The following is a 24,819-nucleotide window of genomic DNA, read 5'->3' as shown; positions in this document are numbered from 1 at the left end:
AAATTCATAAGTTCTTCAAAGTATGATTGTGGCCTAACAAATAAAAATCAAATGCATGGATGCAAAGCATAAAAGGTGATAAATGAGATAGATCTGATAGATGTTACAAAAGTTTGATAAATAAAGTCTCGAAAATAAAAAAAGCCACGCAGGGCTGAAAAAGCTCTAAGGAGCTGAGGTGCCCTCGGCGTCCATATCATCGTCTTCTCCGCTCTCGCTAGATGTCTCCGTCGTCTCGGAGGAGGAAGAGCTGTCATCCTCAGCAGGTCTGGAAAAAGACTCGGGAGGAGGAAGAAGTGGATCCTGAGGAACATGATCCGAGACAACTACTCGGGTACGAAACCTCTGTAGCAAAGCCTCATCGTCAGGGCAGATGTAGTCCGCCGGGTTAATATCAGGACAAGCCTCGTTCACGGTCCCAAGGGCCGTGTCCCAGCCAGTCCTAAAAAACTCGGGAAAGACTGAATCATCCCTAATCCTCATGGATTGGGCAAACTCCTCCGAGTCCAGATAATTGTCTATAGCTTTATCCTTCTCCGCCCGAAGTACCACCAGCTCGGCGTTAGACTCTCCGAGTTCTTCCTCCTTGCGCTTGAGCTTCTTCTCCAGGGTAGCATACTTCTTCTGCTGCCTCCTGAGGGCATTATCGGCCTTATCAGAAGCCCGCTTCCATGATTCGGCTTGCCTCACAGCGCCTTGAAAGTAGGCGTTAGACTGAAACAAAACAATTAACAAAGTATAAGGCAAGAAAGTGCTACAAGAACGAGAAATAAGTTTAAAAAAGAGAAGGCATACCGAAGCCAGAGACTGGGCTCCCATGAGCTTAATCCTCTCAAGGTCAGGGGTGGCCACCACATCAGTAAAGTCCTTTGGGGTCACGCTATGGTAGGACCAATCCCAAGCATGCTTCGTGGAACCAACCACGGTATCCCCTCGGCGGAATCCCCAGAGAGGCTGAAAGGCGCCTGTAGCAGCAGCAGCAGGGGCAGCAGCAGTGATAGGAGCATTATGGCCCTCAGCTCCTTCAGTTGAAGCCTCCCCCATAGGCTCCTTGTGCTTTCTCAAGAAGATAGGCTCTGTCGCCTTTCCTCTGGTGTCTAGGCCTGCTAACCGAGCTTTCTTCATCCTAGCTGTTTCCTCGACCAAGGGGACATTGTCCTCGTTAATCTCCTTAGCAGCTGAAACAAAGCAAAAGACAAAATAAGTGATGTTAATAATGCGTGAAATAAAGAAAAATTGAGAAGGGAAGAGAAATACCCTGTTGAGAAACAGAGGATAGTCCCACATGAATCAGGGAAAACTCTTCTAAAAGAGTCCAGCTGGTGGTGGTGCCATCATCCTGAGTGAGCCCATTATAAATGATAGTTTCTTCAGGAGTTAAGTGAATGGATTTGAGGCTACCATCACTGACCTTCCCGAAGGAAGATCGAAAGAGCGTGCCCCAATCGCCATTCTCCCAACGTAACCCGACGAAACTATTCCTCCAATTTGGATTATTATCCGGAATAGAGGCGCTGTTAAAGATATGTTTGCTTTTGGGCCTTTGTTTGACATAAACCCAGCCACAAATATTGGAAGAACTATTGTAACATTGAAAGACTTTCCTAAAAACGGCTACAGAAAGAGGAAAGCCCTCCCTAAGACAACAAACCATAAAACATAGAATATTCCTCCAGGCGTTTGGAGGAAGCTGACACGGGTTAATTTGTAAGTCAGCCAAAAGATGAGGGATAAAAGGATGAAAAGGGAACCTGAGCCCAGCATTAAGGGCGTCGGTGTAGATGAAGAGAGTATCAGGCCTCCAGTGGCAAGTACGGTCACCACCAGAGACTGGAACTAGTCTAAAGGGAGGAGGGACGTTATAACGAGCATTTAGTTTATTGAAATCTATGTTATGCCAAGTATTACAGTGATTAAAGGAGTCGAGATGTGCAGTGGAAGGATATTCATCCCCCCTAGTATTAATCATATCAATTAAAGACATATATGAAGAGCGGATCTCGATATCCTTACCTCGTTTTGAAGCCGAGGCTATCTTGGCCGCCCTCTCGGAACTCTTGTCGGCCATCTAGTAAAGACTGGAAAAGACTTGGGAGGAAGAAGGAGTGGATTTGAGAGAGGAGAAGATTAGAAAGTTGTAGGTGAAGAGAAATGAAATGAGAGGTGTGAAGAATCACACTCTCATCCCACCTATATATAGGAGAAATAAATGGGTAATGGACCTTAAAAAGCCCATTTGGGCCCAAAAGTTGGAAGGTTCTGGAAGTTCCTGGAAAATTCAAGAGAATTCTAGTAAAAAAATCAAAAGAAAAGCTTGAGTTTTTTCAAGATTTTGGAAGAATCCAGAAAGATATTAGAAGAGTTTGGAATTTGGGCTTAGAAATGAGGCCCAATTCTAAAAAAAAAAAAAAAAAAAAAAAAACCTTGAAAAAATAAAGCCCAGCTAAGGGCCCAAGTGTTTAAAAAGCCCAGAAAAGGGCCCAGATATTTAAGGTTAACAGCCCATAACCCAAAATCCAGTCATAATGGGCCAAAAGAATGAAGGCCCAGCTAAGTGAAGGTGGCCCAAAAATAAAGTCCAGGGAGAAATGGATAAAAAGATCAGGAATATGACCCAATTCGACCAGGAATCATGTGGAAATCCTGGTCGAAATACAGGAGGTCGAAATTGCTTCGACCTGGGCAACAAATGAAGGTTAATTCGGTCAAAAAGCAGGACTCCTGACCGAAAGGAACAAAATTTCTGGTCGAAAATTTTCTGGTCGAAAATTGTAAAAAAAAAAAAAAAAAAAAAAAAAAAAAAAAAAAAAGGGGGAAGGGGTGAAAATCCTGGCCGAAAATCGACCAGGATTCCTGATCGAATAGACCCTGCTCGAAATTCAGTCGACCAAGGCACACTGAAGGGTAATTCGACCAGGATCCTGGCCGAATGGATTCCTGGTCGAATTTTATATTAAAAAAAAAAAAAAAAAAAAAAAAAAGAAAAGAAAAATCTCTGAAAAATTACAGAAAAATAAGGAAATTCCTTAAATATTTTCTGAAAAATTCTCAGAAATAAGGAATAAATCCAGAAAAATTAGGATAAATCCCAGAAATTAAGGGAAAAATCCAGAAAAATTGGATAAATCCCAGAAATTAAGGGAAAAATCCAGAAAATTAGGATAAAACCCAGAAATTAAGGGAAAAATCCAGAAAATTAAGGATAAATCCCAGAAATTAAGGGAAAAATCCAGAAAAATTGGATAAATCCCAGAAATTAAGGGAAAAATCCAGAAAATTAGGATAAAACCCAGAAATTAAGGGAAAAATCCAGAAAATTAAGGATAAATCCCAGAAATTAAGGGAAAAATCCAGAAAAATAAGGAAATTCCTTAAATATTTTCTGAAAAATGTTAATATTCTCAGAAATAAGGAATAAATCCAGAAAAATTAGGATAAATCCCAGAAATTAAGGGAAAAATCCAGAAAATTAAGGATAAATCCCAGAAAATTAGGGAAAAATTCCTGGAAATTAAGATAATTTCTGAATAAAAGGAAGATTCGTTGTAAATGTGTAGGTCGCTCCACACTTTACGCAAAAACGAAACCCTGTAAGGGAACGAATAGATTTAACTTCTGCGAAACCTAATCAATGTTTCCCAAAAGTTGGGGGGCAAATGATAGGGATAAATAAGTCCTGGTTTTATAATTAATGGGCTGCTAGGCCCAATAAGAAGATGTATGATATTCAGACCAGAAAGGTTAAGCCTGACGGACCAGATCAGGCCTGGTGGAATAAAAAAAGGCCAAAAAGCCCTGATTATTAATTAATTTCGTAATTAATTAATAAGGGAGAAATCAGATGTTGAAAAGAGTCCCGATGAGGATATAAGTCCTTAGAGATTAGCCTCAAGGGAACCTAAAAGGATAAGGAATCAGCTTCCTACTTCCTAGGACTCCTAAGTCTATCCTAATTCAGAGGCTTATCCACCAAGTCTCCTATACCAAGTCCAATTCAAGGACTCCCACATCTATATAAGGGGTCTCACCCCCACCCATCAGAACTACGTTTTTTGACTTGATCCTTGGCAATCAGCAAGGTACGTAGGCATCTTGTTAAGGCAGATTGAGTCACGAAACACAAGAGCAGTCAAATCGAGCCTCGAAGCTCACGTTCCTTAGTATTAAATACAGCAATTATATATAGTAGTTTTAATCCATAACAGTGGGCTTGCTGCTCACCCTTGCTTTCTTCTTTCATCACACAACATCAGATAGACAAGATGAACCGGACCAAGCTCCCGATTCGCAAGAGGTTAGGAGACGTTCCGCAGTTTTCTAGAAGCACTGATGCCGCCATAGCTGAGGTAGGAACTACCAATAGGCTAGGCTTTCAACTTCTGATGTACCAGATTTATGTATATTTATGAATTGTAATAATGGCAAAGAAATGTAAATTTATTCAGAAAACCTTTTAAGGTGTATTGGCAGATAATTGTGGAATATAATGACTTGTGGTTATTTTTTTTGATGTTCATCTCTGAGACTATAACGTGTGGTGTGTGTGTTTATTGTGGGGTCACAGTACAAAGTAGTTGAGTAATTATTAAGATTGGGTGTTATTAAGGGAAATGGAACTCGTGACAACCCGGATCCCCGACCCCGGATTTGGGGGTGTTACACACATAGTTAGTAATAAAGGGATCAAAGTGGACCCGACAAAGATCGAGGCAATTACGAATTGGGAGAGACCGAAAACACCCATCGAGGTAAGAAGTTTCTTAGGATTGGCGGGATATTATCGTCGATTTATTCAAAATTTCTCGAGGATTGCCACACCATTAACAAAGCTTACACGAAAGAATGAAAAGTTTATATGGAACGACAAATGCGAGGAAAGTTTTCAGGAGTTGAAGCAACGATTGATCACGGCACCTGTTTTGTCACTTCCAGACGATCAAGGGAATTTCGTAATTTATAGTGATGCTTCTCACAAAGGATTAGGATGTGTTCTAATGCAGCACGAAAAGGTGATTGCGTATGCGTCAAGGCAATTGAAACCACATGAACAGAAGTATCCTACTCATGATTTGGAGCTAGCAGCCATAGTTTTCGCTTTGAAGATTTTGAGACATTATTTGTATGGAGAAAAGTGCGAGATTTTCACGGATCACAAAAGCTTAAAATATATATTTACCCAGAAGGAACTTAATATGAGGCAAAGGAGATGGTTAGAGTTGATCAAGGATTATGATTGCTCGATTAATTATCATCCCGGTAAAGCGAACGTGGTAGCAGACGCATTGGGTCGGAAGGAAAGGTTGAATGTGTTATCAGTACCTGAAGACATATATAAGGAATTTCAGAAATTGGAATTAGAGATTAGAGTTTGCAAGCCTGAGGAAGTAAAAGTGTACAGTATGATTTTCCAACCGGAATTATTAGAGAAAATTAAACAAATGTCAGGAAGATGTAATGGATCAAGATATAAATCATTTGGTAGGGGAAGACTTATGCATGCAGAAAGATAACCAAGGTATTCTGAGGTTTTCATCTAGAATTTGGATTCCACCGGTGACAAAGTTAAAGAATGAAATTCTACAGGAGGCACATAATTCAAGGTATTCCATCCATCCAGGAAGTACCAAGATGTATAGAGATTTAAAGAAGAATTATTGGTGGCCAGACATGAAAAGGGAAATTGCGGAATGGATTAGCAAATGTTATACCTGTCAGAGAGTTAAAGCAGAGCATCAGAGACCAAGTGGATTGCTACAGCCATTGGAGATTCCAGAATGGAAATGGGAACACATTGCCATGGATTTTATAGTTGGATTACCAAGGACAAGGGCTAATCATGATGCCATTTGGGTTATAGTGGATAGACTTACCAAGTCAGCTCATTTTCTGCCTATAAATGAAAGATTTTCGCTCGACAAGTTAGTCCATATGTACCTAAAGGAAATTGTAGTTCGTCATGGAGTTCCAGTGTCTATTGTATCTGATCGAGATCCGAGATTTAATTCAAGATTTTGGAAGAGTTTTCAAGAATGTTTAGGAACAAAATTGAATATGAGTACGGCCTATCACCCGCAGACGGACGGCCAAAGTGAAAGAACGATTTAGACAATCGAGGACATGTTACGTGTTTGTGCTATTGATTTCAAGGGAAGTTGGGACGAGCATTTACCCCTGGTAGAGTTTGCTTATAACAACAGCTATCACGCCAGCATTGGGATGCCACCCTATGAAGCCCTTTATGGACGCAAATGTAGATCTCCAGTATATTGGGATGAAGTAGGAGAACACAAAATACTCGGACCTGAATTGGTGCAGCAGACAAAGGAAATTGTTGAAATTATCCAAAAGAGATTGATAGCCGCACAAGATCATCAGAGGAAATATGCAGATCAGTCAAGGAAAGACATGGAATTTGAAGAAGAAAGCTTGGTATTACTGAAAGTATCACCGTGGAAAGGACTAACGAGGTTTGGAAAGAAAGGAAAGCTGAGTCCAAGATATGTCGGACCTTTTGAGATCCTAAAGCGTGTTGGCAAAGTAGCTTACGAGTTGGCATTACCACCGCACATGGAGCACATTCACAATATTTTTCACGTATCGATGCTCAAGAAATATAATCCAGACTCTAGGCATGTAATAAAATATGAGCCAATAGAGCTTCAGGCAGATTTGTCTTATGTAGAGAGTCCGATAGAGATTTTAGAGGAGAGAGAGAAAGTATTGAGAAATAACGTGGTAAAGTTAATAAGAGTATTATGGAGAAACCCAAAGGTTGAAGAGTCAACCTGGGAATTAGAAAGTGATATGAGAGAAAAGTACCCTCATTTGTTTTCTTAGGAGATTCGGAGGACAGAATCCTTTTAAGGGGGAAGGATGTAATATCCGGGATATATCGTGTAATTATTTTGCTATTAAATAATTATTATGTGTGTTCAGTATCTATTCTGTGAGTTAATTGTTAAATGTTATATGTACTTGGATATTCAAAAATAATATTAATTGAGTATTTTAATTTTTATATGTCCAAAATAAAACATAGATAATTGTCATATTTTCCTAATTATTTTTATGTTGATTTATGGATTTATAAGGATCATATGAAATTTATAAAATCTTTTTATGAGTATTTAAAATCTATTTTATAAAAACGGGAACCCACTGACGTCAACCGTTGTTACGTTTTTGGAACCCGAAACTCTTCCGAGAACTCCTTCCTAACCTAATTGTAATATTCCGAGCATATTTCATGTTTCGACTTTTTCGATCCGGCGTACGGTTTATTCTGCGCGGGTCCCGGCGCAATATTTTTGATACAATATTCGTTTCGGTAAATCAATAAAACCCGTATTTTCGATAAACGGGAGCTTTTTATTAAACTATCCCAATTATCACTTCGTAGTACGTGTAACCAGGCTCTGAGACCAAGACCGCAGTACAAATTGTACTGATTTGGATAATTATCCCGAAAACCGATACCGTTTGGATCAGTTTTTATAAATAAACGTACCATTTTATATCCGGAATGATCCAACGGGATACTAATTTTCCGTAATTATAAATAGCCTTTTTCCGTATTTTATTTCGTATCAAAATCATTTGTAGATAGTTAATTTTATAATTTTCAGAGAAAATCCCTAATTGCATAAACTGTTCTAAGAATCAAACAGCAAAACGAAGGCGTTACCAATCTCTGTTTTCAAAGCTTGAGTAACCAAAACGAAGGATTTGAAGTGTTCTATCAGATTCTGAGCTTTGTTTCACTGCAGAATCAAAGGTTTATTTTCTGAAAATTTATTTATTTTCGAATTTATTTTATTAAAAATATGAATTTTTGTTCGGATGATTGTTTGTATGATTTGATGATTGCATGTTGTAGAGCTCGTTTTCCTGATGATTTTCATATGTCATACGTCGGATTTGGAGTTCAATAACATGCTCAAAAGTGGGTTTAATTTTGGAATTTCAAAATTAGGGTTTATAACCCGTATGAATGTTTTCAATTGAAATTTGGGGGTTTTTGATTTAGGGGTTATTAGCTGTTGATTTATAGTGGGTTGTGTTCCTTATAAAATTTGCAATCGATTGATATATAGCTCGTTAACAGAGGATGCTTGAATCGAAGGGAGTTGTGTTTTAAAGATTTACGATGTTCGCCGGAAACCGGCGATGTTCTTGGCCAATTTCCGGTCAGAACAGGGATGATTAGAATGTTTTGAATGCATGAACAAGTTCCTGGTGTTGTGTAGTGTTGATCTGGAGGTGTTGGTGGGGTGAGAACGCCGGGATCGTCTTCTTCGGCCACCCACGATTTTCCGGAGACTAAAACTGCAAAATTGCAGTTTAGTCCCTGTATTTTTGAAGATGGTGAAGTTTAGTCCCTGTAGTTTGCAAAGTTTTCAAAAATAGGATTCCTATTTATAAAATGTTTAAAAATCATATTTCCTATTTATTTTTATTATAAAAATTCATTTTTAATTTCTGAAAATTCTGAAAATTATTATTTTAATTCCGAAAATTATTTTTAATTCAAAAATAAATTTGAATTAATTAGTTAATTAATTTCAGTTAATTTTTAATCGATTAATTGGTCAATTAATTTGTAAATTAATTGATTAATTGATTTAATTAATTATTAATTGATTTTAATTAATTATTTAATTAGATATAATTACTTAAAAATGATTTAAAAATTCCGAAAAATAGTTTCGAGCTTTAAAATATTATACTAAATTATTTCCAAGGCTCGATAATTAGTATAAAATTGTTACGGAGCCATAATTGGCCAACCGAATCCTGTTTATTATTCTGAAATTGATCCAACGACCCATTTTAATTCCGAAAAATGTTTTAAAAATTATTTTAAATATCAGAAAGCCTATTTATGACCCGAGACTTCTTTATAAATAATATATCATTGATTACGTGATGTATTATGTGCTATATGTGACTTATTGATTGACTATCAGTCTATATATTCGGTGTTTACTTGATTATTGCATAACTTTCAATCTGTTAATCGGATTTGGGTAAAACGAAGGGTAGACAGAAGTATGTGTTGAATAGAACTCTATGAGTCGATTATTGATAGATGTTTATAATATGTGAGCAGAAGAGGCAAGGCGTAGGAAAGGGAAACAGGTAGTTGAGGAGTAAGACGATTGTGATTGGAAGTGAGTGCAGAATAGTAAGCTAGTACCAGGCAAGTGTTCAGAACTTTCTCGAGATATTGTAGTACTTGATAATCCTCTGATATTGCAAGTGCTTTGAAGCACAGAAACCTAAACCCTGATTCCAGTTATTGATCTTGAGCTATGAACCTTATTTTTTCTAGACCATTGATTGTTGTATACCCAAACACGAACCTCAAGTATACGATACTACTCCACAAATACATGCAAACAAAATTCCAAACACTAAACTGAATTAATTATATACTCAAACATTGTATCCTATGCTTTGAAAGCCCAAATCTTTGAAACCCTGAAATGTTGATTCCTTTGTTATCCAATTCTTTCAATACCAGCATCTAAGCTTTTAAATTATCTTATTGATCCTTACAAGTATTGAAACCCTTACATTGTTAAACACTCATTATTGTTAATGATTCTGATTATTGTTTATTATTGCTTATTTTGTTATTATGTTAGAATTGGATTGTTTTTATAAAATTGTGGACCAGATTCGTGGTCAGACCATATAATGGTCAAGTTAGGCCAATGTGTGCCTTGGATCCAGTAGTTAGAGCAATGTTGTGTGCCTTGCTCGGGGTTAGTGTGTGACTGATCAGTAGCCTAACCTTGGTTTTTAAATTAAAAGTATAATATCCAATTCTAAATCATAATCCATTGTTCACTTGATATCGTAATCATGTTCACCTGATGATCATTATTCTAAGTTTTGTCATTGTGACTTGCTGAGCTAGTTAGCTCATTTGTGCGATGTTGTTTATATTCTTTCCAGCTAAAAAGGAACCAGTTGGTAACGAGGATCCCCAGTCCAGCGCGAGAGCTAGGGGTTCAGGTTGAGAAAGCTGAGCTAGTAGGCTTCTTTTGGAATAATCTAAGTCTGTAAAAGTTTGTAATAAAGTTTAATACTCAGTTTGAGTTTGAATGGTTGGGATTTGAACGATATGTAATATAAGAAGATGTGTGGCTTGTGTGCATACTTTAACCTGTTGCGATCCGTGGTAGTTGGTAAATAGGATCACTGCATATTATTGTTATCTTTATTATTGTTATAAGCAGGTTATAAATAAGATGTGTGTGTGGACCCCAAACTTCTGACCCGGGTTTGGAGGGCGCCACACCAAGCCTCACACAGAGATTCTCCAATTTGCTGAGCAAACTGAGTAAGAGCATTCCTGATTGCAGCAGTCTTCGCCATAGGGAAGAATTTAGTGAGAAACTTTTGAGCAAGATCTTCCCAAGTGGTGATAGACCCTGCTAGTAGAGAGTGTAACCAGCACTTAGCTTTATTCCTCAAAGAGAATGGGAAGAGTCGCAGCTTAATAGCATCTTCAGTTACATCATTGAACTTGAAAGTGTCGCGGATCTCGATGAAATCCCTGATGTGCATGTTGGGGTCTTCAGTAGGAGAACCCCCAAACTGAACTGAGTTCTGTATCATCTCAATCGTGCTTGACTTGATCTCAAAAGTGTTAGCCCTGATGGTTGGCCTGATGATGCTTGACCGAATGTCATTGATTTTAGGCTGAGAATAGTCCATCAAAGCCTTAGAATTTTTTGCTTGATCTCCCATCACTACTAAAACTGGTTCCTCGACTTTCTCTTCTTCTTCTACCTTCTTTTCTTCTTTAAAAACTTCCCTTCGAACCACCACAACTTTTTCCTCGGATTTATCCAGAGTTCTCTTACGAGACCGCGAACGCGTATGCATACACGCTTGCTAGAGTAACTGAAAAAAGTCAAGAAAACAGATAAGTAACAATGTCCGAGTCAATGAACTTTAACGACCACTGATGAAAAACACATAAACTAAAAATTAAAACCGAGTCCCCGGTAGCGGCGCCAAAAACTTGTTAGTCGGTAAACACGCGCTAAATTACACGCAAGTATACGCGTTCGCAAGTATTATAAGATATAAATCAGATTCATTCCCACAGGAACTGGTTTAGGTTAACTTTATAATATATGCACTGAAGCAACAATGTATGGTTATTATTCAATGCTAAGACGAATAACAATATGAGGTTGTTGATAACTAAGAATTAAACTACCAATTATAACTAAGAAAATAAGAATGATTGAATTAATATATATATAACAAACATGGGATTCTAACTTCATTAAATACTTCATTCAATAGTCTTTTCGTTCTTAACCTTAGATTGTAATGGTTATGATACTAATCAGATAACACGAAATTGATAAATGCCAACTTTCGTTGCACGAATACCATACTATCAGACATCCACAAAAGAGATAGAAGCTGAATAGACAGCAATTATATTGAGACTTTATATGTCTATAGAATTTGACAACATAACGTTTTAAGCATAAGTTATCTATCTTGATTACATAGGGCAAGTAAGATGGTTAAAATTTCCTATGAATTATGCATAACAAATACATGAACCTATGGTAGCATGGCAAGTTCTAATTCCTTAAATTTACTTTCGCTTCATTAAGAATTAACACACTATCTTATAAGTTCGCGACGCTCATAAGACGAATACGCACAACCAATACTAGGCTATCATACAATCACCACACACTAAGGCATCGAGATAAATCAACTAAAGAAATTGATAAATAAATCCGTTAGAACCCCACGATAATGATTAGCCCATAATCGGACTCATCATCATTCCGATGAAAGCATGGTATAATAAATGTAGTCTTTATACTGAATAAATAAAACAAAGTTAACACAAGAGTATAGATTCAACAAAATAAGAAACGAGCATCCAAGATTACAACTCAAAACAAAGATTCACAAAAATAAACTAGATCGTCTTCGCCTTTGTTGAATTATGTTATAGGTCTCTTGATGTCTTCTCCTTAAGCTCTGTTATGTCTCCTTCTGATAAGTTATGAAAAATGACCTAAAGTTATGATTATATATCAGCCCCATGCAATGTATAAGTATTTCTCTCAAAATCCAAGTAGAATCAGGATTCTAATATCCCGACACGGCGCGGCTGCATGCTTGATCAGCATGGGTGCGCTGGGTTTCTGATGTTTGGGCGCGGCCACGCGCTTTGACAGCACGGGAGCGCTGGCTCTCTGACCCATAAACTGGATTCTTCTTTTTCCTTGCCGATTGAGCTGGTTTTCCAAGAGCTTTTATTCCAACGCCTTCCTGACACCAAATTAGCACCAAAATAATGCTAATTTACCTGATTACCTGGAGAATGCCTGAAAATGCAAAAACACTAGAAAACACATTAAAATACCAATAACTTGAGTATAAACACACCAATTCAAAGCTCTATAGAGTGTAATAAAGTGTCATAAATGCCACTCAACAACAGTGTTTGATGCTTTATTAGAAATAACCATATGTTGTCAACTTAGAATAATTTTTATACTTATTTGCAAATTCCTTAACACTTTGATAATAAATGCCATACTCAATTGATCAAAGTATATGGAACTTAGAATATTTTTCTAAGAATGCAAACAAGACAATGTTGGTTAATGTTGCTTTATTTATCGAACCAACATTGTTTGAGATATTACAGTTGTAAAGAGCTAACAATTGTATAATATATGAAATTGAATGCTAATGTCTATTTAATAGATAGTTGGTATTTAAATCATTGATATCTTATTATAATATATTTGAATTATAATGTTAGACAATTCCATGTCAAATCAGTTCCATGATTTAAATTATATTAAAGTAGGATGCAATATAATTATTAGTATCTAAAATACTTGACAATTATCAGTAAATGATATATTGTTAATATTTTGTTGCAGATAATTTTGAGATTTTAAGTTCTAGTGAATTTATATGAGTTGTTATATCTGACAGATTCACTAGAATTTGAAATCAGCAGCATAATCAGTCTTATTAAGGTTATTTATCAATAAACAATTTTGTTGATTATAATCTTATAAAGTTAGATTATGCAGATTTTGACATGAATGAGAATTGCTTAGACTTTACCCTAAGTGATCAATGCTTTTACAAAAACTCATTCATCTTGAAAGAAAAAATCTTTCTTTCTCTTTTTAATACTGCTAGGTCATGAGTCTGTGTCCTTTTCATATTAAAAGACATGATTATTTATCTTTTTATGTATAAAAACAGACTCGTGCACTCGAACAGTTTTAAGAGAAAAATCAAACTTCTTTCTACAGTGGTGATTTTTTATTTCATTAAAATCTTTTGAAATCACTATTGTACATCATTTCTCTCAAAAGATTAAATGCATAACTTTCATTCATTATAGATCTTAAGTGAATTTTTATCTCTATATTTCCATAAGTTCTGTGATGCAGGTTCAGCCTCCAATAGCCTTCTTTCATTTGATAGTCATGAGGTTGAAAACCCACAACTTCTATCCCATACTGTAAAGACAAACACAGAAACAGAACTAACCAACACCCTCTTACCACCAAAATGAAGTATGAATGAGCGTGAGGGAGAAAGTGCCTTGGTGCACCACATAAGGAAGGTTTTAAAGTCAACCCATCAGCATTGTCTCCTAAAAAGTTGAGATATATTAAAATTGAGACAACTGTTAGCTTCCATACATCTTCTCAAAAAGATGTAATGGCTAAAAAGGCACAAAAACAGTTACTAGATTCATCCTCTCAACAGGGTGCGTCTATTAAAATTCGCCTGTTGGCCAGGGTATCTGATGTAGTGTCACCACCTCAAACATAATTAATGCTTGATGTACAAGGATAGGTTACACACACAAAGGAAGAGTTGACGGAAATAAGAGTTTAGACCATTATTACGGTCAGATTCAATTTTTCAAGGTCCTTTACTGGACCAAATGCCATTACAGGTGTTAGGAGAGGATACTGATCCAATAGCCATATGTTAGTGGTCAGTGTCTACCTCCCCAGGATTAAATCCCCTGGATGCATCTGCGGATAGTGGATCTGACATAGGTGCCGATCGGCAACTTGTTGACAATGATTCAGATTTACCTGATGAGTCGCAAGGAAATGTCTTCACAGACATTAGAATGAAATTTTGATTTTCATGCTAAATTCTTTGGATCATTGTTTACCTTCCCAGAGTTCAAATCTGGAACCTTCAAAGGGAAACTAGCAACTTGTAGATTATGACTCAGATTCATCTGACGAGTCTAACGAGGATGGGGATTTGCGAACTACCATTGCACCGCTTGTGACCTCCTTAAGGATGGATAAGGTGATTTTCCTTGCAGGTACAGCTGGACTTTGGAGCTATGATAGGAGTGATACACTTGTGTGAATGAGTGTAAACACGAGTGGAGAGAAGAGTGAAAAACTTGTGAGGTACACGAAACAGAATCACACACTCACAGTGAGGAAGAAAGAGAAACACCATATCCCATTCCTATCCCTAAACACTGGTTCTTGATACTTCGGGTCTCGAATATGTTTATGATTAGAACCTAACTCTAGGGACCTAACGTTTACAGATTGGATTAGAATAATTCGGGACCTAAGAAGTTGGGGACATAACAATTGGTAATAATTGGTGATCTCACAGTTGGGAGGTATAAGGAGTTGGGAAGATTGGTTAACAGGATGATCAACGGTGAAGTCATTCTTGTAGCATTTAAATGGGCATGGTTGATCAGACTATGACTTGTTATTTCTTTTCCGACCAAGTAAAATATGAGAACTCTTTCAAACTACAGCATACATTCCTTCTCTAAGGGGGAGATAAAAGCTTAAATAATAGTTTGGAGGATTCCTCAACTACGGGGGAGAAATAGCAGGCCAGGAGGAAAAAGGTAAAGCACATGTACATCACACAACATCAGAAGAAGTGGATAGGTTCATCACTATTCTTCATAAGGGGAGAAGCTGTTTTCCAAACGGGGAGTACCGTTGGTTTTTATCTGCGGATCCTATTGTACGGGAGAGGTGGTAAATGAAAGTGATATCGATTCTCATAGGGGAGAATCAAGAGATATGTGCTTCTCAACAGGAAATGTGGTTGTACAAAAGAAGCTGCTGATGATTACTTCAAGACTGAGAAGTATTATCTGGCAGAGATTTGAAGAACCAAGGAAATAAAGATGAAACTACTTGAAGATCAGTTCAGTGCTAGAAAAACAAGCATCTTTCATTTCAGTTACACAAGAAATCTGGAAATGCAGTATTTGATCCAGAAAACCAGTAGCATTATTTACAAGTCCTGGTACTTTATTTTTTCAAGTTGTTAGTTGAGTTATCCTCTCTAATTAATTTGTTTGTTAGGTTTAACAATCAAATAGGGGGAGATTGTTGGTGAGACTGCATAGTTGTATGAACAGTTACGTGATAACACAACATGAGAACAACACTAGAACATGACAGGTAAATAATACTATGTCTACACAAGAAATCAGAAGAAATGAAGACAAGGCAAATACAAAGAATCCAAAGATTAGAAGAAAGCTTGAAGTCTATTTACAGGTTACTGAAAGAAGTTCATTAATATGTTCATACCTCAGTGAAGAATAAAGGTTAAAGACTTTCAGGATTTCGGAAATGTTGAAGATTCAGTGTATAAGTGTCACCGGAAGATTTAAGTATATTGGCATTGATTAAAGATAGACAGTGTTCGAAGCATAGGAATCTGAAGAATTGAAGACATGGTATAGACAGAGGTTAAAGAAGACAGCTGCAGTCTTGAAGTTATACTCACTGACAGGAGTTCATTTATATGTTCAAGCGTTGGTGAAGAACAGTGAATTAAGTATTCAAGATTGTAGTAGCAATGAAGATGTTTTCTAAGGTACAAGAAAGGGTTCCAGTGAAAGTACATTTATTTATTGACAATCAGTGTCTGAAGTGATAAAGTTGTTTCAAGCTTAACAATATAATCGAGGCTATAATACGAAGACCTGAATTGGAGTTAGTCGTCTGTGAACCAGACTAGTTGCACTAGGCATCAACAGCTCGTGAAAGGAATCTGGGTGTTATTTTTAGAAGAATTGTTAAGTTGAGGAACGTACTTGGATTGAACGTTTATCTGTAAAGTACGAGAATGGGTGCGCGGAGTATACAGCTAAACAGCTCAAGGGATTGGCCAAGTTCAAATTTTAATTGTTAACTTACTAAATTTATTTAATGGACTTTAATATAATTTATTTAATAAACTTAAAATGATTTATTTTATGAACTTTAAATAAGTTTATTTTATAAATCTAAATTAGTTTATTTATATAAGTTATATTTAAGTTTATTTTATAAATTAATTTAGTTACAATTTAAACTAAAAGAAAAAAAACAAAAGAAAAAGGAAAACAAAACGAAAAGAAATTAAAAATAAAACAAAATAATAGAAAGAAAAAGGAAACAAAAAAAGCAAAAACAAAAACAAAAAAGAAAACAAAAAAAGGAGTAAACGAAAAAGGAAAGAAACACAGGTTAAGTACTAGTATTCCTGGCGCAATCAAATTCAAAAGGTTAAAGGAGGTGCCAATTTTGTTAAGTATATATACTAGTACAACCAGTCGCAAGTAACTTGTGTTTAGTTTCTTTTTATTTAAGTACAAGTAATGTACTAGTGAATTGGAGGTCGCAAGTAGGTTGTTGGAAACTAAAATAAACTAAGGCAAACAACTCCTCACTCCTCCTGGTCGCATGTAAAGCTTGTGAAAATAATTTTAAGTACAAAGCCCCATGTGTGCGCAAGTAAGTGATAGAAGCCCTGGACTCAACTAACTCCCCATCCACTACTTTATTGTACAATCAATTATTTGTGTGGTTCATTTTTAGCCACATATTTGAATTGAATATAAAGACTACACTACAGCAGCAGATCATATCAAGCAATTCAGTAGTTCTGTTTATCTTCTTCTCCAACAAGAGAGCTGATAAAACAGAAGCAAATATTTTCAGAGAAGCTCAAGCAAATTGTATATCCGTTTAACTTCTCACCGGAGTAACGTTATAATGCCTGGTTTAACTCTTGTATATTCATAGGGTCATTATAAATGTTACCCGGTAATTAAATCCTTAGACAAACAAAGCTAGATCATTGTATAGGATTTGATTTGTAAATCTTTGTAGAATTTAGGAACTTTGTTGTTCTTAGATTGTAGCCGGTTAATTTATTTACCGGAGTGTAGCAACACCCTTGCGGATTTATATATGAATATATATTTCCCCGAATATCGTGTGTTCCTCGTTTTATGACTTTGTAAAAATAGCAACACTTTGTATAAATAGCAGAATGCTAGTACAAGACTGATGCATCACTTCATAGTCGGATATTTATGACTTTTAAATGTTGTAGTTCTCACATTTGTACTAGTAATAAGGTGTTTAACGAGTATTTTAGGTTAGATGAATGTTCATAATATGTTATATTGATGTAACGCTTGTTTGTTATTGATGAAATTGAAAAAACATGCATCTTATTTTTGGGAAATATAGAAATAAATCAAATAGGTTCCTATCAATTTTTGATTATAAAAGCGTTGTCGGGGGACCCACCAGTGGGTCGTTGCATGTGGGACCCCCAGTGGGGCCCACAATATTCCTACAATATTCTACTAATTGTCAAACACTTATTGTAACACTAGTCTAACAACTATTACAACCCCAGTGATGTTACAGTAGCATGTTTCTATAACAGATAAGCAGGGGTTGCAATATGGTATGTTGGGGTTGCAATATAGTTCTTTCCCAACGGCTAAACTTGCAACCCCAAATAAGCATTGTAATAGCATTTTTTGCTCATGTAACAACGGTTTTTTGACCTTTAGTAACGGTTTCTTGGGGTTGCAGAATCCAATCTATGGCGTAGTGCCCAAGCTGCCATACAAGCCACCAAAAATGACAGCACCAAAAGTCTTCTACAGGCCCATCTTGAGTCTCTTCAGTTGCATAAAATTCAGGCTCTCCAACATAATCAAACTGTAGATGAACTCAAGCATGACATTGAGCAAGTCAAGGAGTATCTCACCAAGATACTGTATGTCAAACTTCCTGATTCCTTCATGCTAACCATCCATCAAAATCTCAGGAAGGAATATGCCTTGAATTGGAAAGTTGAGGAATTAGGTTCAAGGCTATAATAACACGAATTTTTGAGACTTTGTGAAATATTTTATGAATAGTAACCCGGACAATCGAGGAAAACTTTTTAGCCCACACTATATTATGCATGAGAAATTTATTTTCCGAGTCGATAACAAGATTATACATACCAAATAAGTGTATGTAAATGCTATTAGTTTTCGAAGAAAACAAACTTTAAAAAATGACCGTATCTACGAACTATCAAGGAATATGAGAATCAGAATGTAATTAAAAATCTAAAATCCTACAAATTCAAACCCAAATACATGGCTTCAAAGCATAAAGGACATATAAGAAAGGATTTACCCCGTGAACCGCTTACGGAGATTTATTACGAAAATGAATAAGCGAACGCGTAAGCGAATAAATAAAACGTATCAAGCCATGCTAACCATGCAAGATAACTAGGGTAAGAAAGTAACCACGGTTAAACAACCAAATAGTAGCTAATCTAACAAGAATAGTAACCAAGCTAGTGCATAGTAACCTAGCTAAGTAAATAGTGACATGAATAGTGGTGAGAGTACTTAGCTAGAAACTAGCTTTGATTATTAGTTAACCTAGCAAGATTGTAAGAGATTTGCTTGTCCTAGAAGATATATACATAAAGGATACATATCATTATACAATAAGCATCCAATAAAAACCACAAAAAAACTCTTTCCTCTCTCCAAAAGCTTCCATTCGGCAAAATCAAGAAACAAGAAAGAATCAATTTTCAAAACTCCACTTCAAGCCATGGAAAAATTCTCTAATTAATTCATAAGCTTCCTACATACTAAAATAAGGTAAGATAAATTTTTGAGAGCATTTCATTAAGGTATGAATGGTGAAATAATTCCATGAAAGTGATGATGAATAGTGTAGAATAATAACTTGTCTTGGTTTCTTGATTTTCATGGATTGATTTAGGGTTCTTAAGCTTATCCAAGCATCCCCAAGGTTCAACCATCAAGAAGAACATAGTTCAAGCTTTTAAAAAAGCTATAAATATTTTGACCAAACTTCATTTAAGGTTTAAGTTTCAAGAAAATTTAAGATCTTTGTTGTAAACCTAGTTTTGATGGTTATTATATTATTATATTGATGTTTAGTTAGTTTATACTAAGGTTGATGTTGTTGCCTCAAGAACATGATGTTCTTGAGAGGAGTTAGTGTTGAGATGATGATATGATGGTGGTTGTGTTAAGTCACACAATACCGTAGAAGGGGGTTGAATATAGTGTTTATACAATCAAATCGATTTAACACAAGTATGTAACAAAGATCAAGTATATTCAATAAATTCTGTTATGATATGAACTGTTGTTCTCTCTCAGTGATGAACAAATATCACTAAGAGCTGCTAGGTTACAATGTATAATCTTCTCGAAAATGATAACACTTATAGTGTAAACCCTAAGTCTGTGTTTATATAGTACACAGTTACAAGATATATTCTAATTGATATGGAATATAATTCTGTCTCCTAAAATATATCAATCAGATATCTTCTATAAGTCTTCTAGTCCTCTAACTCTTTCCATGCATATCTTCTATTATTTTAATCTCGATCTTCTCCTGTAAATCAGCTTCATTCCTTAACTGAAAGTCTTCCTGCACTTAAGTTTTGATATGACCTTAGGTTCTGATATTAAGCTCTGACTTCAGTAAATCCTGATTTCAGTAAGTCCTGATATGTCATGTTGTTAAGTTCTGAAAACTAAACACAAATCATATTAGACATGACATCTCAAATATATCTAACAATCTCCCCCAACTTGTAAATTATGCAAAATATACAAGTTAATAGATTTGATGATGTCAAAAACATTTAAGTACAAATGCAAATAAGAGTTTAACTAGATAACTAACTACAACTTACAGTCCTTGTAGCTTTTACCAATCTCACTGAGTCAATCTGAATCCAAAGTGATTCTTGACAAAGTTTGATATCAGCTTTTCTTCTTTATTCCTAAGGACTTGAGCTATTGTAGTCTTGACTTGCTTCATCTCTTCATCTTGACTTCCAATCTGGTAGATTGCAGTCCTTAAAGCAGAAATATGATTTCTTTCTAAACCATCATCCAGTCTTATTACCCTTGGGTGAGAAGAATCTTCATTGTAGCATAGACATTTCTCTTTCAGTATCACTTCAAGTTTAGCAGAATCCTTTTTTATTGGAATTTCACTTCCATCATCTTCAACAATATTAGGAATAAATTCTGTAACCCTTGAACCATAAATTCTAGCTTTATCTCTTATGGTCTTCAATATGAAATTTGACCATCTTCTGGTAATATCAGACTTTACCTCTAAAAGGTAATGAAAGAATTGAAGTTCTTTTAGTGATTTGTTTAGCAAATCCGATTCTGACATTTGATATGTCCTTCCATATTCAAGAAATAGAATCAGATTTTCCTTGACATTGTGTTTGTCATGAGCATCCAGTACCACTTAAACAGAGATAACCTTATCAAGGTGTTTCTGTGTAACATCTTCAAGAGGTCTGTCAGTCAATAGAAATGGATCTCTAGTAGCAACTTCAACGCCTGTCTTGATTTTAGCTTCATCAGAACCTAGTCCAGCCCTGTCTCTTGGTTCTCTAGCATTTAACCCAATAGTCATGAAATCAGACATCAATTGGCTTTTCTTTGGATCTGATGATTTGACATTTTTACATAGAAGTTTCTTTTTATCAGCTACTTTCATCTTGTCTAAATCAACTTGAGCTATGTCAGAGGTTGATGTCTTGATAACTCTATCAGAACTTGTTATTTCTTTTGTAGCTTGCAGTTCTTCACTCTGAAAAACTTGAGCACTGTCAGAGGTTGTCTTTGATTCTTCATAAATCTTCCTTCTTTTCAGAGTTTGAACAGTTTCATCTTCAGCAAGAGTATCATCAGTAACTTGAACCATTTTGCACACTATTTTCATCAAGATTTGAGTAATTTTCATCTCCAATGGCTTGGTTGGTTAATCAACTTTTCCCTTCCCTTTGTCTTTGGGATCAATCTCAATCTGTGATCTTGTTTTGGGCTTTGATGCCTCAGTATTTGACTTCTCCTTGATCACAATGCCTTTTTCCTTAGGCCTTGGAGGTTTCTTTGCAACAGAAGCTTTTGGCTTTAGATTTGTCTTTTCATCTTTAAATCTAGCTTCTTCTACCTTGAGATTTTCTAAATCCATTCCAGGATTATGCTTCAGAAATAATCTTCTAGCAATCTCTTCATCAAGTGTCTGAACCTTGGGATCCTTATAGTAGACTGTAGTCTGCTTCCCCTTTAGCTTCAGAGTTTGCAGAAACTTATGAGAGTCTTGACTTCCACCTTGTATCAGAACATCAGGCTTTGTCATCAGACTTTTCTTATTAGAACTTGATATCAGATTTTGATTATCAACACTTGCTATCAGATTTTGAATTTAAGCAGCTTCAGAACTTGTCTTCTTTTGAGTAGAAGATTTTCTTACATCAGTAATTAGTTTTCTTGAAGAAAACTTGCTGCTCTGCCCTTGACCTTGACCTCTACTCTTATCAGAGTTTCCCTGGTCATCACCTTTATCATCCTTTTTCTTCAGTATTAGAGTAGGAGTGTATTTGGACTTAACTACCTTCTCCCCCATTTTGGCATCATCAGGTAGTAGGAGAGAGAGAGAGAGAGAGAGAGAGAGAGAGAGAGAGAGAGAGAAGTTCAACTGAAGATTGGATTTCGTCCAATTGAGCTTTTTGAGAAGCTTGATTCTGCAGGACCTCAGTGATTTGGGCATGTTGCTATTCTTGAATTTTCTCAATGGCTTCAACTTTCTCGGAAATAGGTCTGATAAACCTCTTTTTATCAAGTTTTGTCTCCATATCCAGCTTTTCAGCTTTTTCAAGAAGTTTGTCAACCTTTTCATGAGTAGCAAAGTGTAGACCTTGAAGATTTTTGGTAGACAGAGCTGTGACTTTCAGTTGTGTCTTGAAATCAGAATTTGTGAGCAACTCATCAGCTTTTCCAATATGGTCGTCAGTACTTTGGAGCTTGGAATGAAATCAGTTTCATTCCACTTCTTGGTCCACTCCACACCTCTGTGAGTGTCTTTGTAAGGCATAATATAATATAATATAACATGTAATCGAGGATTTATAACTCAACATAAAAACAAAAACAGATAAACATTATTAAACTGTGAAGCACAGGAACCCTTCAGATGAAGACAGGATAAACACAAAGAACCAAATGATGTGATTAATTCATTAAGTCCTCCTACAGATCATGGGAAGAAGTTCATTGCTATATTCAAGCGGCAATGAAGAATAAGACATCAAGGGGCTTTAAGTATCGGTTGCATGTATGACTTCAAATGTTACAGATCAAGGGTTCAGTGAAAGAAGCAACGGATAAACATCAGTATGTATCAACTCAGAATCACAAGAAAAATTGAATCAGGATCCTCTCAGTACTAGTTGTTTGTGAACCAGACCAGTGCACCAAACATCAGCATTCAAGGAATTATTTTGATTCAATTAACAGAAGAAAAATGATTGATACATTCAAGAATGGTTTGATAAAGAGCCAAAAATATTCTAAGTAAAAGATAGCTCTCTCTACGTGTCGCCACAGGAGATGTAATCACAGAGAAATGGCACCAAGGCACCCCTGTCACCACAGGAGATGTAACCACAGAGATATTGCTCTAAGGCAACTCTGTCGCCACAGAAGCTCTTATCGCCACAGAGGTGTTGGAACAATTGCTCAAGGCAACTGTCGCCATAGAGGTTGTCGCCACAGGAGAGCAATTGTTGCCATAGATACTTATCGCCAAAGAGGTTGTCACCACAGAGAATAACAAGACAACTCTGTCGCCACAGAGCTATCGCCACAGAAGATACACAGAGAAAGCTTGTCGCCATAGAGGTGTTGTTCACTGATTCAATATGCAGCAAAGTTAAATGATTTGTGTGGACAATAATTGGCCAGCTGTCTATTTAATTTTGAAAGACTACAAAGCAGCAATTGAATGTAATTGAATTTAAGTTGGTCATCTTCTTCAGCAAACACAGAAAGTTTACGAGAGCTCCATTAAAGCTTCACATTTATTATCCTTGTAAACAGAATGTTATGCTGCTGAATTTATTGTAGCTAATCAATACTTTGATTAGATTGTAGCAACCTCAAGGTTTATATTAATAAAATAATATATTCCTCGAATTGTTTTGTGTTGTTTTTGATTTCGTACTTTTAACGAAGAACTTGAAATGAATCGAAAAAAATTATAGGTATCGTATTCAACCCGCCCTTCTACGATACTTTGGGACTAACAATTGGTATTAGAGCTTGTTGATTGACACACAAATCAAGATCCAGAGAAAGAAACAAGTTCTTGAAAAATTCTTGAAATTTTTAATTTTCAAAAATTCTCATTTCTTGTAATTTTTTGAATTTTAAATAATTTAATTCTTCCAAGAAAATGAATAACCAAAGAATTGGAAGCATAAAGGTTCCTCCATTTGACTGAGATAATTACAACCTATGGAAGAAAAAGATGATGTTGTTTATGAAAGCTTCGAATCCACTTTACATTGGGATACTACTAAATGGACCTTATGTTCCGATGGAAGTAATTGTTGAATCCACAACTGCAACTGGTGTAAGAATTCCTTCCACATCTACTCACAGGGATCCGTCTAAATATACGGAAACCGATAAGGAGTTGATAAATCTGGACACAAGCCTTCAACTCATAATTGTGGAATTGACCAATAAGGATATGAGTCATCAGCTTCTAGGAAGTAACAGTGCAAAAGATATGTGGGAGACCATTGAGCTTTTGATGGAAGGAACAGAGGAAGTCAAAGAAAACAGGATGGATATTCTGACGACTCAGTATGAGGCATTCAAACTTCAACCCAGAGAAGCACTGTCTTCACTCTTTGAGAGATATACAAGATTGTTAAGTGAATTAAAGCTGCAAGGGAAAGTCTACCCCATACGAGAGTCTAACAGAAAGTTTATGTTGACGCTCTCAATTCACCTGGAACAAAAGAACACATCAATCAGGGAAAGATCAGATTTTATCACTATTTTCCTGGATGTGATCTATGGTAAGTTAAGAACACATGAGCTAGAGCAAGAGCAAAGAGCCATTATCTATGGACCTGGTTCTGTTGACAGTAAGAGTACGGCACTTGCAAAAACCACTGCACTTGTAGTTCGTGAACCAGAATCTCAATAAAACAAGGTTGCACCCTCCTCAACAATTAAAGAAATTCTCGTAGCTAAAATTACTCATGGTGAGCCAGAAGATGAAAGTGAGTTCTATACTCAAGAGGAACTTGAACAGTTGGAGGACAAATCTATGGCATACATGGCTGCAAAATTTAGTCATGTTAGATTCAGAAGAAATCCCAACTACAAACGAAGGGGTTCATCAGGAAGATTTCAGAAAGGAAGCCACTCGTCAGGGTCAAGCTCCAAAGGACGCTACAAGTCAAGCTGGGTTGACAAGAGCAAAACCAGATGCTACAACTGCAATGAGTTAGGGCACTTTGTATCTGACTGCAGAAAGCCCAAGGCAGCTAAACCAAATGATTCCTATGAAAGGAAGGAAACTTATGAAGATCTGAAAAGGAAGAATGAGAAGCTGAAAC

General features: G+C 36.2%; 1 protein-coding gene across 1 annotated transcript; it reads right to left on the bottom strand.

Annotated features, from left to right (window-relative positions):
- On the bottom strand, nucleotides 1-23,082 carry LOC141695586 (uncharacterized). Its single transcript, XM_074499822.1, has 3 exons — nucleotides 22,806-23,082; nucleotides 796-1,178; nucleotides 1-714 (listed from the first exon to the last, which is right to left on the bottom strand). The coding sequence occupies exons 1-3, from the start codon at nucleotides 23,080-23,082 to the stop codon at nucleotides 166-168; spliced, it is 1,209 nt and encodes a 402-aa protein (XP_074355923.1). The 3' UTR covers nucleotides 1-165.
- Between the last annotated feature and the right edge of the window lie 1,737 nt (nucleotides 23,083-24,819).

Source organism: Apium graveolens, chromosome 11, assembly GCF_009905375.1.
Source record: "Apium graveolens cultivar Ventura chromosome 11, ASM990537v1, whole genome shotgun sequence".
Taxonomy (NCBI): Eukaryota; Viridiplantae; Streptophyta; class Magnoliopsida; order Apiales; family Apiaceae; genus Apium; species Apium graveolens.
This window is presented reverse-complemented; position numbering and strand designations above follow the sequence as displayed.

What these genes read in the sequence shown, in the direction of transcription:
- LOC141695586 (XM_074499822.1), bottom strand. Translation starts at nt 23,082, where the DNA reads ATGGCGACAAGCTTTCTCTGTGTATCTTCTGTGGCGATAGCTCTGTGG. An exon ending in TGCCTTGGTGCCATTTCTCT is followed by an intron (nt 1,179 to 22,805) that starts GTGATTACATCT and finishes GCTTTGTTTCAG; the next exon opens with CTGCTAAGGAGATTAACGAG. An exon ending in GAGCCCAGTCTCTGGCTTCG is followed by an intron (nt 715 to 795) that starts GTATGCCTTCTC and finishes GTTTTGTTTCAG; the next exon opens with TCTAACGCCTACTTTCAAGG.